Below are 15538 nucleotides of genomic sequence, written 5' to 3'. Positions count from 1 at the left end.
GCTTTATAACATTATAATGGGCTAAGGATGTAGGTGAACAATAGAACACTTGCCTGCATGCACAAAGCCCTAAGTGGAAACTCTATTACCAACCCCAAAAAAGGCTACAGATATACTCTGAGCCAAGAATAGTGACTCACATCTATACTCACAGTACTTGAGAAGCTGAGACCAGCCCAGGCTAACTAGTAAATTCTAGGCCAGCCTGAGCTATGTAAGAGGCCCTGTCTCAAGAAAAAAAAAGGTGTGTGTGGGGGGGGACTGTAAAGATCACTGACAGGCTTTTTAGTAAATAACAAGATATTGTAGAAAGAAGAGAAACTTTATTTAGATTTAAATCCTTAGTTTTTGTTGTACCTGTGTGGCCTGCAGGCAAACTGCTATCCTCTCTGAGAATTAGTTTCCTCTGACAGAAACTGGGGAAGATGCTCTATGTCAGAAGCACTGGCTATTCTTCAGAGTACTAAGAATCAGTTCCCAGGACTCATACAGCTGCTAACAGCTGTCTGTAACTCTGTAGGTACCTAGCATGCAAGTGTCTCACAGACATACATGCAGTCAAAACACCCATACACACAAATTTTGAAACTTAAATAAATCATTAAAACAATCTATTTCACAGGGCCCTAGGGGAGATTAATGGCAGTTATGTGTATGAAATAAATGCCACAATGCTTAGCATAAGCTAAATCTCAGCATGTGGCTACTTGCGATGAACTCTCTAACTTCTTTTATTTATTTATTTATTTATTTATTTATTTATTTATTTATTTATTTATTTATTTATTATGTCTGCTTATATGCCTGTAGGCCAGAAGAGGGTTCCAGACCTCATTACAGAAGGTTGTGAGCCAACATGTGGTTGCTGGTAATTGAACTCAGGACCTTTGGAAGAGCAGGCAATGCTCTTAACCACTGAGCCATCTCTCCAGTCCTCTAACTTCTTTTTAAAAAACAGGCATCAACTGTCCTCAAAGTTCTAAAAGGACTACAGCTGTCTACTAATGAATTCTATTATTCAAGTATCTTTGTCAATTTATATATAAAAAAGAACCTGATATTTATATTCAAATAACCTCTGTTCAAAATTTCTTGATGTGGGCTGGAGAGATGGCTCAGCGGTTAAGAGCACTGCCTGCCCTTCCAAAGGTCCTGAGTTCAATTCCCAGCAACCACATGGTGGCTCACAACCATCTGTAATGAGGTTTGGTGCTCTCTTCTGGCCTGCAGGCATACACACAGACAGAATATTGTATACATAATAAATAAATAAATATTTAAAAACAAACAAGCAAACAAAAAATTTCTTGATGCTCCAGACCATTGAGAAAGGCCCCAAACAAGGGAAACATGGCTGGCTTCTACAGTGAGCTAGCGTGTACATGCAGTTTAATTATACAGCACAGGGGAAAAAAAGAAGAACGTGTTGAATGTAATCTGTCTTTATGTTGTGTATCAATTTGAGTGACCATAAATTTCCCTAAGTACTACTTTAGTGGCATGCTAAATATATGACAGCTAAGGTTTTCACTTCCATTAACTTCAAAAATACTTTCTAACTTCCCTTCTGATTTCTTTTTTTATTATTATTATTATTTTGTTTTGTTTTTGTTTTTGTTTTTTGAGACAGGGTTTCTCTGTGCAGTCCTGACTATCTTGTAACTCACTCTGTATACCAGGCTGGCCTCGAACTCACCCCTTCTGATTTCTTGATTCCTGGGTTATTTGTTACCAAAGATTTGGGGGATTTTACACATAACTTCCCAATGCAGTACAGAAAAACTATGGATGACTGTCTAGGCAGCGAGATGTCTCTTTCAATTCTAGAGTTTTGGAAATTGCTTACAATGCACTTCCTATAATAATACCTATTATAATAATTACATTATTATATTATAATAATATAATAATAGGTAATATTATATCCTTCTGGAGTCTTTGATGGTGTTGAAGAATTTACAGTTATAGTTTTCCTTTGTTATGATAAAAGATAAAGTAGATATAAATAATGTAACTGTAATTCTTGCTAGAATTTTACTATGTTAAAGCCTTCCTTTTTGTTTAAACAGAAAAGAGGAAATGGTGTGGGAGGTCCTTCTGTCTGTGTGTTGCTTTTCTTGGATAATGAATAAAGAAACTGCCTTGGTCTGTTGACGGGGCAGAACTTAGGTAGGTGGGGAGATGGAACTGAATGCTGGGAGGAAGAGAGGCAGAGTCAGAGACTATGCCATGGATCCACCACTGGAGATAGACCTGTTGAATCTTTACTGGTAGGCCATGACCTTGTGGTGATAGACAGATTAAAAGAAATGGGTTAAATTAAGATGTAAGAGTTAGTCAATAAGAAGCTAGAGCTAATGGGCCAAGCAGTGATTTAGTTAATATAGTTTCTGTGTGGTTATTTTGGAGCTAAGCTAGCTGGGCGGCCGGGAACAAGTGGGCCCTCCTCTTACAATTCTGTGGTCAGCAAAAGTGAATCTTTAAGTGACTTAAATATACTGAGCCTTCTTTTTTTTTTGGTTTTTCGAGACAGGGTTTCCCTGTAGTTTCTAGAGCCTGTCCTGGAACTAGCTCTTGTAGACCAGGCTGGTCTCGAACTCAGAGATCCGCCTGCCTCTGCCTCCCGAGTGCTGGGATTAAAGGCGTGCGCCACCACCGCCCGGCTCTGAGCCTTCTTTTTATGGGCAGAACATATTCTATGGCACAAATGTTCCACATACACTTAGAATGTACTTTGATGTTACTGAATGGGTCATTCTTAGGTCAATATAGCTGACATTATTCAAATTTTCTACATTCTCGAGTCTGGAGAGATGGCTCAGTGGTTAAGACTATGACTTCCAGAGGACTCAGGTTCAGTTCCCAACACCCACATTATAACTAAGCACTCTCTGTGACTCAGTTCTAAAGAATCCAACGCCCTTTTCTAGCCTCTATGCGAGCTGCACACATGTGGTGTGGTATATAGCTATATATGCAGGCAAGACACCCATAAACATAATATAAAAATAAACAAATCTCAAAATTCAAGTTCTTATAAACCTAGCACACAGGAGGCAGCAGCAAGATGGATCAGGAATTCAAGATCATCCATATATATATATATATATATATATATATATATATATATATGTATACACTCAGAGGTCCACCGGTCTCTGCCTCCTAAGTGCTGGGATTAAAGGTATGCGCCACCACACCTGGTAGATGAGAGGTAAATTTAAGAGTGGGATATGAGCCATGAAAGGGATAAGATTCCTCAGGTGATGAAGTAGGAGCGTTTGACTTAGTCTAAAGTGATGCTGGATGCTTTTCTGGAGAAGGTAAAATCTAAGTTGCTTCTCACTAATAGAGCCAAGCACAAAAAGGGGAAGATCGGCTTTTACAGGAGACAACAGCACGAGCAAGATGTCAGACAACAGAAAACGGTACAGGAAAGCTTATGACTTAAAACACACCCAAGGCCCACTTCACACTGGTCCTTGGGGCTAATGGGCTACTATGTGGGTGTCAAACACATCTATTCCCAGTAACTGCCTGTGTTCTTAAGAAAAGGAAGGGAGGGAGGGTGAAGAGAAGAAAAGGTGATCAGAAACAAATGCAGTGAGAGCTCTGAATGCTCCTCCAAGTGCCTGGGCTTTAAGCCTGAGATTAGGAGCAAATACAGGTGCCAAGCACAAGAGTGACGAATCGAGATTCACACTTTAGAAAAATGTCCCTGACTGCAGAATAAATGAGCAAGACTGAACCAGGAAAAACTTAATAAGAAAGCTGTTACAGCAATCCAAGGGACAGGTGAAAATAACCAAAGGGATGTTTACACTTTTGTTGTTTCGGCATTTTGAGATAGAGTCAGTCTCATATAGCCCAAGCATGAGCAGGCCTTGAATTCATGGCATTCCTCCTGCCTTGGCTTCTAGAAAGCTGGGGTTACAGTGTGAGCCTCCATACCTAGCTTGCTTTTACTAGTCTTAAAGCCTCATTTTATGAGCCAGGCATGGTGGCACACATCCTTAATCCCAGCACTCAGGAGGCAGAAACAGGCAGATCTCTGTGAGTTCGAAGCCAGACTGGTCTACAGAGTGAATTCCAGGACAGTTAGGGTTGATACACAGAGAAACCCTGTCTCAGGAAACAAAACAATAATAATTTCTACAGAAGCCTCATATAGTCCCCCAAGCCAGCAAGATAAATGTACTGGCTGCATAAGCCTGACAAGCTGGGCATGGTCCCCAAATTCACAGAAAGCTGGTTGCATGTGGAATCTCAGCACTCCTGACAGAAGTACCCATAATCTTCACGGCCAGCTAGGCTGGTGTATGGAGACCCTTCCTCAACAATGTGAGAGAACGGACTCCTGAGAGTTGTTCTCTCTGGTCTCTGTCTCTCTCTCTCCCTTCCTCCGAACTATTTAAAATCCTAACCGGGATCATTGTCCCTGTAATTGTGAAACAACTTTCGTATGCAGAGAATGTCTGCAAGAGGGCTATTCCTATCAAAAACGATCCTTTTAAATGTGTGTACCAGAGCTCCGGCTCTGGTATCTATGACTATGAATTACTCATAGTGCCAGGAAAGAAAATACAACACTTACTTCATGAAATACTGCTCCAGAATATGGAGACACTCCCAAATCCAGCAGTGCGAGGCCTTCAACCACTGAAAACAAAGAAACACAAGTTCACTCAGACTTTAGAGACAACAGCAAATGGTCATAAACTAAAATGTCAGCTATTCCTAGGACCAAGGAATGCCTGAGTTTATCCCTTCACCTCAGGTCAAGCAAATGGCTGAAGGTCTTGATTTGAAAAAAAAAAAAATCTCAAGACTGTACATATGTATGAAATTTTCAAAGAATATGTCACATGCATACACACACGCACACGCACACGCACACACACACACGTGCAATTTTCAAGAATGGAGATTTCTTCCACACAAAGCAGTTCTTTCCATCATGAGCTGTGCCCATTACAAGGAAGTTTTATACTAAACTGTAACTTCTGAGGTTAGAGAAATGGCTTGGCAATTAAGAGCTGTGTACTGCTCTTGGTCCCCAGTTCAGTTCCCAACACCCGTGTCCGGCAGCTCACAACTGCCAGTAGCTCCAGAGGACACATCCCCCTCTTCTGGCCTCTGCCCTTAGCATACACATACTCCCACAAAGACATGCATACGTGCACATAATCTAAAAAATAAAACTAAATTAAGAAAACTATAAACTTCTTCTACCTCTCTGTGGTCTCCACCAACCCTAAGCATTTCTTCTATGCATAGTCTACCCTATTCCAAAGCACAACTAACAAATCAGCAACAGGTTTTAAAAAACGTCCTCCAGGCCGGGCGGTGGTGGCGCACGCCTTTAATCCCAGCACTTGGGAGGCAGAGGCAGGCGGATCTCTGTGAGTTCGAGGCCAGCCTGGTCTACAAGAGCTAGTTCCAGGACAGGCTCTAAAAAAGCTGCAGAGAAACCCTGTCGCGAAAAACCAAAAAAAAAAAAAAAAAAAAAAAAGTCCTCCAGGTTAGTGGAAGTCGCTCTCTTGTGTCACCTGTTTCAGTGACATTTACGTCATTTTTCTACAGAGTAAGATGTACTTTTTAGCTGTGTTCCTTTAATTCTAACCTTATACGGGATTTGGGAGGAAGATGGAAATTGAGCTATTTTTTGGGGGGTTGTTTAACTAGGTTTTTGTTTTGTGGAAGAATATTTACATGTAGGAAAGATTGGCCTCAGGTTCGCAATCCCATCTCAGCAGCCCCCACCAAGTGATGGAATTATAGGAGCTGGCCATTAGGCCCAGCTAAGATGATACTTTGTTGGCCTCAAACTTCTGGTGCTGCCAAGAATCACCTTAAGCTCTTTAACTCCCAAGTTCTAGGATTACAGGCATACACCACCATGTCCAGCTCAAAATGTTTGATTTTGGTTTGAGGGTTTGGGGTTTGGCTGGTTTGGTGCTATGGACTGAACTTGGGAACTTGTGCACACTAGACAAGAACTCCACTATGCTATATCAGGTACACAAAATAATTTCTGTTTTTTTATGCAAGGTCTCACTATGTAACTCTAGCTGACTTATAATTCACTATATAGCCCAGGCTGGCCTCAAACTCAGAGACCCACTTGCCTCTGCCTCCTCGGTGCTGAGATTAAAGGCGTGTGCTACCATGCCTGGACCCAAATGATAATTCTTAAAGTAGATTACTTTAGGAAATAATTGATCAAGTGCCTGATACAATATATTCAGTACAGCACTGAGAGTAATAATTTGTCTTTATCTTCTGCGTATGGGTGTTTTGCTTGTGTATGTGTCTGTGCACCACATATGTGCCTGATTTTGATGACGCATCAGATCCTCTAGAACTGAGTTACAGATTGTTGGGAGCCAACAAATGAGTTCCAGGAATGGAACCTGGGTCCTCTGGAGGAGCAGGCAGTGCTCTTAACTGATGAGCCATCTCTCTAGCCCCACTTAATAAAAACTGAAAATAATGCCAACATTGATTAATGGAGATTTATTTAAATAAATATGTATTTACTGATATACTAATATATATACTGATATATTAGGTATTAAAACTATATTGTAAATAACTGAATAAATAGGTGGAAGAGAAAGAAATGCTCTCCTTATAGAATGCTCAGCATCAAGTGTAGGAAGGCTAGGCACATGAGACAGCAGCAGAGCAACATGCAAAGCATGCAAGAGGATCTGAGTTCAACATCATGACAAAAAGCGTAAACAAGGAAGAATGGAAGAGCAGAAAGTCATCAGTTGACTGACCCACAGAATGGTTCTGAAAGCAAGCATCATTATTAGATGCTAAAGTTAGGGGTAGAAGTATAAAAAACAAAGTACTTTCAAGGGGAAAAGTAATAATTTCATATAGGCCTTACATGCCCTGCTTGAATCAGGCAATCCATTAAAACATCAATATGTTAGCTATATTAATTGCCAAATATCTCAGGATTCACTGATGGAGTGATGAGAAGAATTCTGTGGTCCTCATGCCAACAATGTGGTAGAATAACAACAACAACAAAAAACTAACAAAAAACCCATAACCTCCACCTAATCATGGGAAAGCATCAGGCAACCAAAAATGACAGGTACATAACTGCCCAATACTCTTAAAAAAATAAATCAAAAGAAGAGTCCCGGATTGGTAGTCACTAAAGAGATGAAACCACTAAATGTAAAACGAGGTCACGGATTGAACATTAGGCCAGAAACTGGACAACAGGGACGCAGTACAATTCTAATAAGGTATATACACTAATAGTACTAACTGACCGAAGCCACAATATTAAGTATATTAGGTAAAGCGTAAACAGGAACTTTATTTTTGCAACTCTGTGTGTGTGTGTGCATGCACATATGCTTGAGTACCTACGGAGACCAGAAAAGGTTACCAAAGCTAGAGTTACTGGAGTTTATAAACAACCTGATGTAGATGCTGGCATCCAAACTCCAGTACTCAGACCAATAAGTACTATATGTATGTATTAAAAATTTAAAAACATTTATACGTTTGTTGTTTTTTTTTTATTTTTTGAGATAGGGTTTTACTGTGTAGCCCTAACTATCATGAAACTCATGTAGATCATGGTGGCCTCGTACTCACAGAGATCCGCCTGCCTCTGCCTCCTAAGTGCTGGAATTAAAGGTGTGTGCACCACCACCTGCCTCAATAAGTACCCTTAACTGCTGAACCATCTCTCCAGTCCCTTTGCAACTCCTTTGAAAATTGAAATATTTCAGAATTGGCAAAATGGCTCAGTTAATTAGGTTATTACTGAAAAGACTGATGACCTGAGTTTGATCATCAGATCCTAAAGTGAAAGAAAGAACAGTCCCCATCAGCCCAGCAGTGGGGACTACACCTTTAATCCCAGCACCTGGGAAGGCAGAGGCAGGTGGATCTCTGTGAGGTTGAAGTCAGCCTGGTCTACAGAGTGAGTTCCAGAACTTCTCTGTCTCAAAAAACAAAAACAAAAAACAACCACAAAAAACTACAGATCTATGTTTACTGAAGGAATCTGCCCCCAAAATGCTAAGAGCAAAGCTGGAAGTAATACAGAACACAAAATATAACACAATTTTATTAAATGTTTAAAGATATTTTATTAACATCAAATACACAAAAAGAATGGGCTTCAGTAGGACATTTTATACATGTAATACAAACACAGAGACTGAAGGATGAGGATTTCAAGTTGAATGCTAGCCTGGGCTACACTGTAAGATTCTCAAAACAAACATGGAAGGAAGAAGGGAGGGAGGAGGAAGGGACAAAAAAAAAAAAAAGAAATACCTGGGAAAATAAATACTAAAATGCTTTAAACTGTATTTAACCTAAAGAAGGAAACTATTTATAGTTGCCAACATTTTTCCCCCCAAAACAGGGTTTCTCTGTGTAGCCCTGGCTGCCCTGGAACTTGCTCTGTTGACCAGGCTAGCCTCCAACTCAGAGATCCGCCTGCCTCTGCCTCTCCAGTGCTGGGATTAAAGGCCTGCACCACCACCACCCAGCATCATAAAAAAAAAAAAAAAAAAAAAAAAGCCTGATTGTGCAAGATAATTTTAACTGGGGCTCGCAAGACACATTAATCAGGTAAAGACTCTTGTTGCCAAGTCCGATGACTTGAGCTTAATCCTAGGAACCCACATGGTATAAGAAAACCACCAACTCCCACAAGTTGTCCTAACCCTATGAGCAAGTGTATGTGTGTGTACACATATGCACACACAGAGCAAAGAAAATATATAAAAATTCACAGAGACAAGTGTAACTGGTCCTTTCTACGAGGACCAGGAAACAGTACCCCTAAGGAACAGCAGAGAGGTCACTCTGTAAGACGGCTGTTAAACTCTCAGTAGTAGCTTTACTGGAGACCAAGAAAAGGATTCATTAACCCACTGCACAAGACTTCCCTCAGCATAGGCCAAAGGCATCTGATCACAACAATAGAAGCAACAATTGGGAATCAGACAGTATAAGGCTGTCTGGAAACAGCAGGCTTCACGTCCCCGTCTAACCCAGAGAGAGGTTTTCAACAAGCAGCTAGAGAGCAGACTCCACACAATTCTTTCAGAGACACTTTGGCTACATATTGTGCACCAGTAAACTCGAGTGTTCTCTGGCAAGTGCCTAGAATGTGGCTCTGGTAACTGGTGATATACATCATCATATTATTTCATGGATAACAGATCTGAGGGGAAAGTCAACCTCATGTAAGAACATTTATAAAAACACCACTCTTTATTGTAATATTAAGATATGTAAGAAAGGCATAAATTAAGAAGTCTTTTTTTTCTTTTTTTCTTTCTTTTTTTTTTTTTTTTTTTTTTTTTTTTTTTTGGTTTTTTGAGCCAGGGTTTCTCTGTAGCTTTGGAGCCTGTCCTGGAACTAGCTCATGTAGAGCAGGCTGGTCTCGAACTCACAGAGATCCATCTGCCTCTGCCTCCCGAATGCTGGAATTATAGGCATGCACCACCACTGCCTGGCTTAGTCTACTGATTTTTTAATTTAACATAAAGTATAACAGATGTCATTATGCAGCTATTTCAACTGAATACATTTAGTCACTTTTATTATTTTGGTGCACATGTATGAAAACTTTCCTAGGCCTACAGTGTGTATTTCCTATCTCAGTCAAAAGAGCATCAAAATTCTCTTCTGTAATCCTAGCACTCAGGAGACAAAGGCAAGATTATGACAAGTGCTAGGCTGCCTGGTCTATTTATGGAGTTCCAGGCTACAGTGAGACCCTGAATCCAAAATAAAATAGCAACAAAAGCCAGGCAGTGGTGGCACATGCCTTTAATCCCAGCACTCGGGAGGCAGAGGCAGGTGGATCTCTGTGAGTTCAAGGCCAGCCTGGTCTACAAGAGCTATTTCCAGGACAGGCTCCAAAGCTACAGAAAAACCCTGTCTTGAAAAAAAATAGCAACAAAAGAATGATCCCAGCACTTGGGAGGCAGAGGCAAGTGGATCTCTATGGGTGTGAGGTCAGCCTGGCTTATATAATGAGTTCCAGGACAGCCTGGTCTATACAGTGAGACCCTGTCTCAAAACACCAAAACCAAAACCAAAATGTGGGTGGAGGTGATGATCAGGGTACAGCATAAAAGATGAAGACTGAAATGCTTTTATAGCTAGACATACATTATACACCTGTAATCCTAACACTCAGGTGCTGGAGACATAGGAATCTCTGAGCGCAAGGCTAGTCTGGAAAAAGAAATACTTTTATAAACATGTAGTTCCCACTTACTTTTTTTTTCAAATTTTTTTTCAAATGTTCCTTAATTGCATTTATCTTCTCTCTCTCTCTCTCTCTCTCTCTCTCTCTCTCTCTCTCTCTCTCTCTCTCTCTGTGTGTGTGTGTGTGTGTGTGTGTGTGTGTGTGTGTGTGTGTGTGTGTGTAGAGAGAGAGACACTGGCTGCGTGAATGTGCGTGTGCGTGTGTGTGTGATGGTATACATTTGGAGGTCAGAGAACAACTGTGGGAGTCGATTCTCCTTCTATCAAGTGATTTCTGGGGATCAAACTCAGATCGCCAGGCTTGACATCAAGCAACTTCACCCGCTGAGCTATCGTGTCAGCCCATCTGTTTCTTTCTATTCCATTCATTTTTATGTATCATGTGAACGTATGTGAAACAGGCTTGGGGTTGCACTGGGATCCCAAACATCCAGTGTAGTCGCCAGCTACACATATGCCAGGCTAGCAGGCCCTCATGATTCCAGAGATTCTCTAGTCTCTGCCTTCTATTAGCAAGTAAGATTACCAGAATTACAGATGCTCACACTATGCATGTTATGGAATATTATTTTAAGATATGGTACATTCATTTATGCTGTGGAACATTTGTTTAATGATGCAAAGATATGTTGCATTCTTTTATGTTGTATTTATTTAACTCTGTGAGTTGTGTTACTTTGTCTGTCTAAAACATCTGATTGATCTATAAAGAGGCAAGGCAGGAGAAAGGGCAGGCGGGGCTGGCAGGCAGAGAGAATAAACAGAAGGAGAAAAAGAGGGATGAGAAGCAAGCGAGAGCAAGGAGCGAGAAAGAAGGGGGCAGCTACCCAGCCCCTGTCAGACACAGATCAGAGTGAAAGTGAGATCGCAGAAGAACAGGAAAAGCCCAGAGGCAAAAGAGAAATGGGATAATTTAAAGAATAGCGGGCAGGAAACAAGCCAAGCTAAGCCCAGAGATTCATAAGTAATAAGTCTCCATGTGCATTTATTTGGGTGCTCAGTGATGCCCCCAACAGTCAATGAGTCAAAAACAACCAACTACACTATGCATTCAGCTTTTGCCTGGATAATGGGATTTGAACTCAGGTCTTTATGCTTGCATGGCAAGTACTCGTACTCACTAAGCCACTTCTCTAGCCCTAAGTTTTTTTCTGAGGGAGGAGGCAGTGGTGGTGGTGGTGATGGCAGTGGTGGTTTTGGTTTTGGTTTTCTTTTTTTTTTTTATTTTATTTATTATGTATACAACATTCCTTCCATGTATGCTTGCATGCCAGAAGAGGGCACCAGATCTCATTAAAGATGGCTGTGAGCCACCATGTGGTTGCTGGGAATTGAACTCAGGACCTCTGGAAGAACAGTCAGTGCTCTTAACCTCTGAGCCAGCCCCGGTTTTGGTTTTCTTAAAGACAGGTCTCATTCTGTGCTCAGGCTGGACTACAGCTGGCTGCACACCTCTTGCCTCAGCTCTCAGGTGTTGGACTGTAGATCTGAGGCATCGTCATCATCTACACAAGAAAGAAAAAATGATAACACCCTAACTTAGAACCATCAGGAAGGCTGGGACCCAGCTTGACTGGTAGAGTGCTTGCCTAGTATGCAAGAATCCCAGGGTTCAATGCCAAGCACCAAATAAACCAAACAGAATGGCACACACCTGTAATCCCAGCACCTGCGAGGTGAAGGTAAGCAGGTCAGAACCTCAAGGTAATCCTCAACTACCTGAGTCCCAGGCTAGCCTGGGATACATGAGATTTGGTCTCAAAAAACAGGGACTGAGGAGATGGTTAGTCGGTAAAGAAGCATATTAAAAACCTGGTAATCCTAGCGCTGCAGAGGCAGAGACAGGAGGATCTTGAGGCTCACTGACCACTAGCCTAGCTGAGTTGGTGAACCCCATATCCAGTGAAAAGAACCTTTGTCATGATGTTTGTCAACCTGAAAACACCTGGACATAAAGAGGAAGAGGGAATCTCAACTGAGAAACTGCCTCTGTCAGAATGAACTATGGGCATGTCTAGGAGGTATTTTCTTAATTGCTAATTGATGTAGGATTGATGGGCTATACAGGACAGGGAGCAGAACAAGCCAGGAGAAGCAAGCTAGTAAGCAGCTTTCCTCTACAGTCTCTGCTTCAGGCCCCTGCCTCAGCTTCCCTAATGATAGACCGTAACCTGTAAACCAAAGAAACTCTTTTCTTCCCAAGTCAGTTTTGGTAATATTTTACCACACCAACAGAAAGCAAATCAGTACATCCTTTCATTACAGCATAATCAAGGAAGACACCTAACATCAAATCTGGTCTACACACACACACCTGCACACATACTATGTACACACATGAACACATAAAATGTTTAAATAAATAAGCACATATTACAGCCAGCCAAAATCTATGAGGATGAGGATACCAGGCCCTTTATCCAAAGATCTAGTGACTCAAAAATCTCAAAATGTCATGTAAAACTAGAATAGTCCCTACTTTACTTTTATTTTGTTTGTTTTTTGAGACTAGGTTTTTCTGTGTAGCCCTGGCTGTCCTGGAACTCACTCTGTTGACCAGGCTGGCCTCAAATTTACAGAGATCTGCCTGCCTCTGCTTACTGAGTGCTGGGATTAAAGGCGTGCGCTGCCAGCCGGGCGGTGGTGGCGCACGCCTTTAATCCCAGCACTCGGGAGGCAGAGGCAGGCGGATCTCTGTGAGTTCGAGGCCAGCCTGGTCTACAAGAGCTAGTTCCAGGACAGGCTCTAAAAAAGCTGCAGAGAAACCCTGTCTCGAAAAACCAAAAAAAAAAAAAAAAAAAAAAAAAAAAGGTGTGCGCTGCCACATCTGGCCCTATTTCACTATCTTTAAATGCCTAGCATTTAGAGTTTAATGTAATCACCTGCCTGTTTGTTTGGTTTTGAGACATCTTACTCTGTAGCCCAAGCTGGTCTGGAACTCACTATGTAGCCCATTCTGGTCTCTCACTCCTAATGAATCCCCTAACTCAGCCTCTCAAATGCCGGAATTACAACTATTAGACAGTATGCCTGGCATAATTACCTGCTTTTAAATCTACCCTACTAAACAAATTATAAATATAAGTGAAAGTTATTGTATCCTTTCCTTAAAATGAGCTAGTAACTACCATTTCTTAACAAATCCCAAATGCCTTATGACCACTGTGAAAGAAAACTGGCCCCAAAGGGAGTGGCGCTATTAGGTGTGGCCCTAGAGGAGGAAGTGTATCACTGTGGGGTGGCCTATGAGGCCTCTCCTTTGCTCAAGCCACTCCCAGGGACAGTGTACTGCATATCAACTTGTAGCAGCTCCTTCTCCAGCACCACATTTGCCTGCATGCCGCCATGGACTAATCCTATGATACTGTAAGCTGCCATCTCAATGAAATGTTTTCCTTTATAAGAGTTCCTATGGTCATGGTGTCAAATGTCTCTAGCCTAGATACTGACCCTCAGCTATGGAGATCTAAACCTCTGAATGTCATACTATTCACACACAGGCCACACGCTTCTTACCCTATCCTTTCTGACTCACCTACTCAGCTCAGTCAATGTGACCCCTGTTCTAGGCCTCAGAACTGAGGTTTTGGCTTTATTGTGCTCATTTCAATATGGATTATCTCATTTAGAGTCCTGTTTCACAGAAGTCACAAAGGGAGTAAATGGCAGAGCAAAGAAAGACTCAAATCCTTCTGAAGATTCTAAAATCATACATAATGTTGCCTCATCTTTAAATCCTTCTATCTATTCTGTAAACAACAGACCCAATGCTTTCATTTCTTCCACATCAGTCAACAGGAACTAACCACACACCTGTTCTATGCCCAGCACCAAGGAATTTAAGCATAAAACAGTATTTCAAGGAGCTGGTAATACTACAGAAAGACCAGATCTCAAGAAATAATTGTTATATAAGGTAAGAAATACTCTTTGGTTTTGAGACACAGTCTCACTACATAGCTGGGCTGCTGGCCTTGAATTCTATAAGGAGCTTAGGTTGGTTTCAAACTTGAGATGTTCCTGTCCCAGCTTCCCGGCCCCGTGCTGGGATTCAGACCTGTGCCACCACGCCAAGCTCAGAGAAATAGTCTTAAAAACAGGCATGTATAAGGTTCTAAGAGTGTAGAGGAAGAATAAATGTTATCTCATGACAGCAGGTGATATCAAAACACGGGCATTAAAGTTTGAGAATAAAGTTAGATGTGGTGGCTCACACCTACAATCCCAGCACTTAAAGGCTGGTCACCAATCTTGCAAAAGCACGGGTTTCCTCGACCCCCTAATCCCCTCCACCATCTGCTACTGGGTGGACCACCGCCTGTAACCTCGCTGCCAAACCCTAACACTCCACAAACCCTATGCAGGCAGCACCAGGGGATGTCCATCCTCCCGCGGAACCCGCTGCCCAACTCGGGAGAGTGGGCCACGCCCCCTCGGAGACCCACCCCTCGGGTAATGGGGCTCACACTCCACACCTCCTCTACACCCCATCCTCCGCACCAGAGCTCCGCCCTCAGCTCGCGAAGGACCCCAGACGCGGGTCAGTCTGCTCAGAACCACGCGCTGGTGCCCACTGCCTCCACCTCCGATTCAATCCACTGAAGCTGGGACAGTGCAGACCGGCCTGCTCCAGCCGGTGGCCTCACCTCTCTTCCAAGAGCTCAGTGGGGACACCACCTCAACCCTCTCGGAAATGAACTCGGCCAAACTGGAGCGAAACAAGGCCGCCCTCACGGTCACGGCCACCACAAGCAGCAGGACCAAGGGAGCCGCCATGATAACTGAGGCGGGCGCGCAGGCGGGGAGGGCAAAAGGCAATGCGGAAGAGCCTCAAGCCCTGCGCGCCACCCTGTAGTACCTCGGCCGGGCGATTGCGGCTGCTGCTGCGGGAGTCCGTCGGCCAGAAGACTACCACTCCCAAGAAGGCTTGCGGCGGGACGACGGAAAGCGGGATGTGTCAAACTCGTAGTAAAGGGTTTGGACTGCACCTCTGCTCACCCAAGAGAAGGGAACAATACTGTACCAATTTTACTGAGATCGTGAGCACATCTTAAAGAAATAAATTCACCAGTGCGCATATTTTTAATGTTGAAATGTTTTCCTTTATATTTTTAAAGAGTGCCTTGTGTGTATTTATTGTACGCCAACCGTCCTCCAGGCACTATATTGTGTTCTGAGGAAACACTTTGGAGTGGTTAAACGCTCCGCGACCTTCAGCAAGTTATTTAACCGAGGAAAGACAGAGCAGGAACTCAAGGCCGGATCTTGA

At 42.5% G+C, this 15538-nt stretch overlaps 1 protein-coding gene across 1 annotated transcript in view; it reads right to left on the bottom strand.

The window, feature by feature from the left end:
* Positions 1-15128, bottom strand: part of Pigu (phosphatidylinositol glycan anchor biosynthesis class U) — a 79802-nt gene extending 64674 nt beyond the window's left edge. Inside the window, exons 1-2 of the mRNA XM_038330908.2 lie at positions 14916-15128; positions 4595-4659 (exon numbers count right to left, since the gene is read on the bottom strand). Coding sequence (XP_038186836.1) covers positions 4595-4659; positions 14916-15045 — 195 coding nt within the window. The 5' untranslated portion in view covers positions 15046-15128. The remainder of the gene's footprint in view (positions 1-4594; positions 4660-14915) is intronic.
* Positions 15129-15538: the final 410 nt, after the last annotated feature.

Source organism: Arvicola amphibius, chromosome 5 (genome assembly GCF_903992535.2).
Source record: "Arvicola amphibius chromosome 5, mArvAmp1.2, whole genome shotgun sequence".
NCBI lineage: Eukaryota > Metazoa > Chordata > Mammalia > Rodentia > Cricetidae > Arvicola > Arvicola amphibius.
Note: the sequence above shows the minus strand (reverse complement) of the source record. Positions and strands in the feature narration are given on the sequence as shown.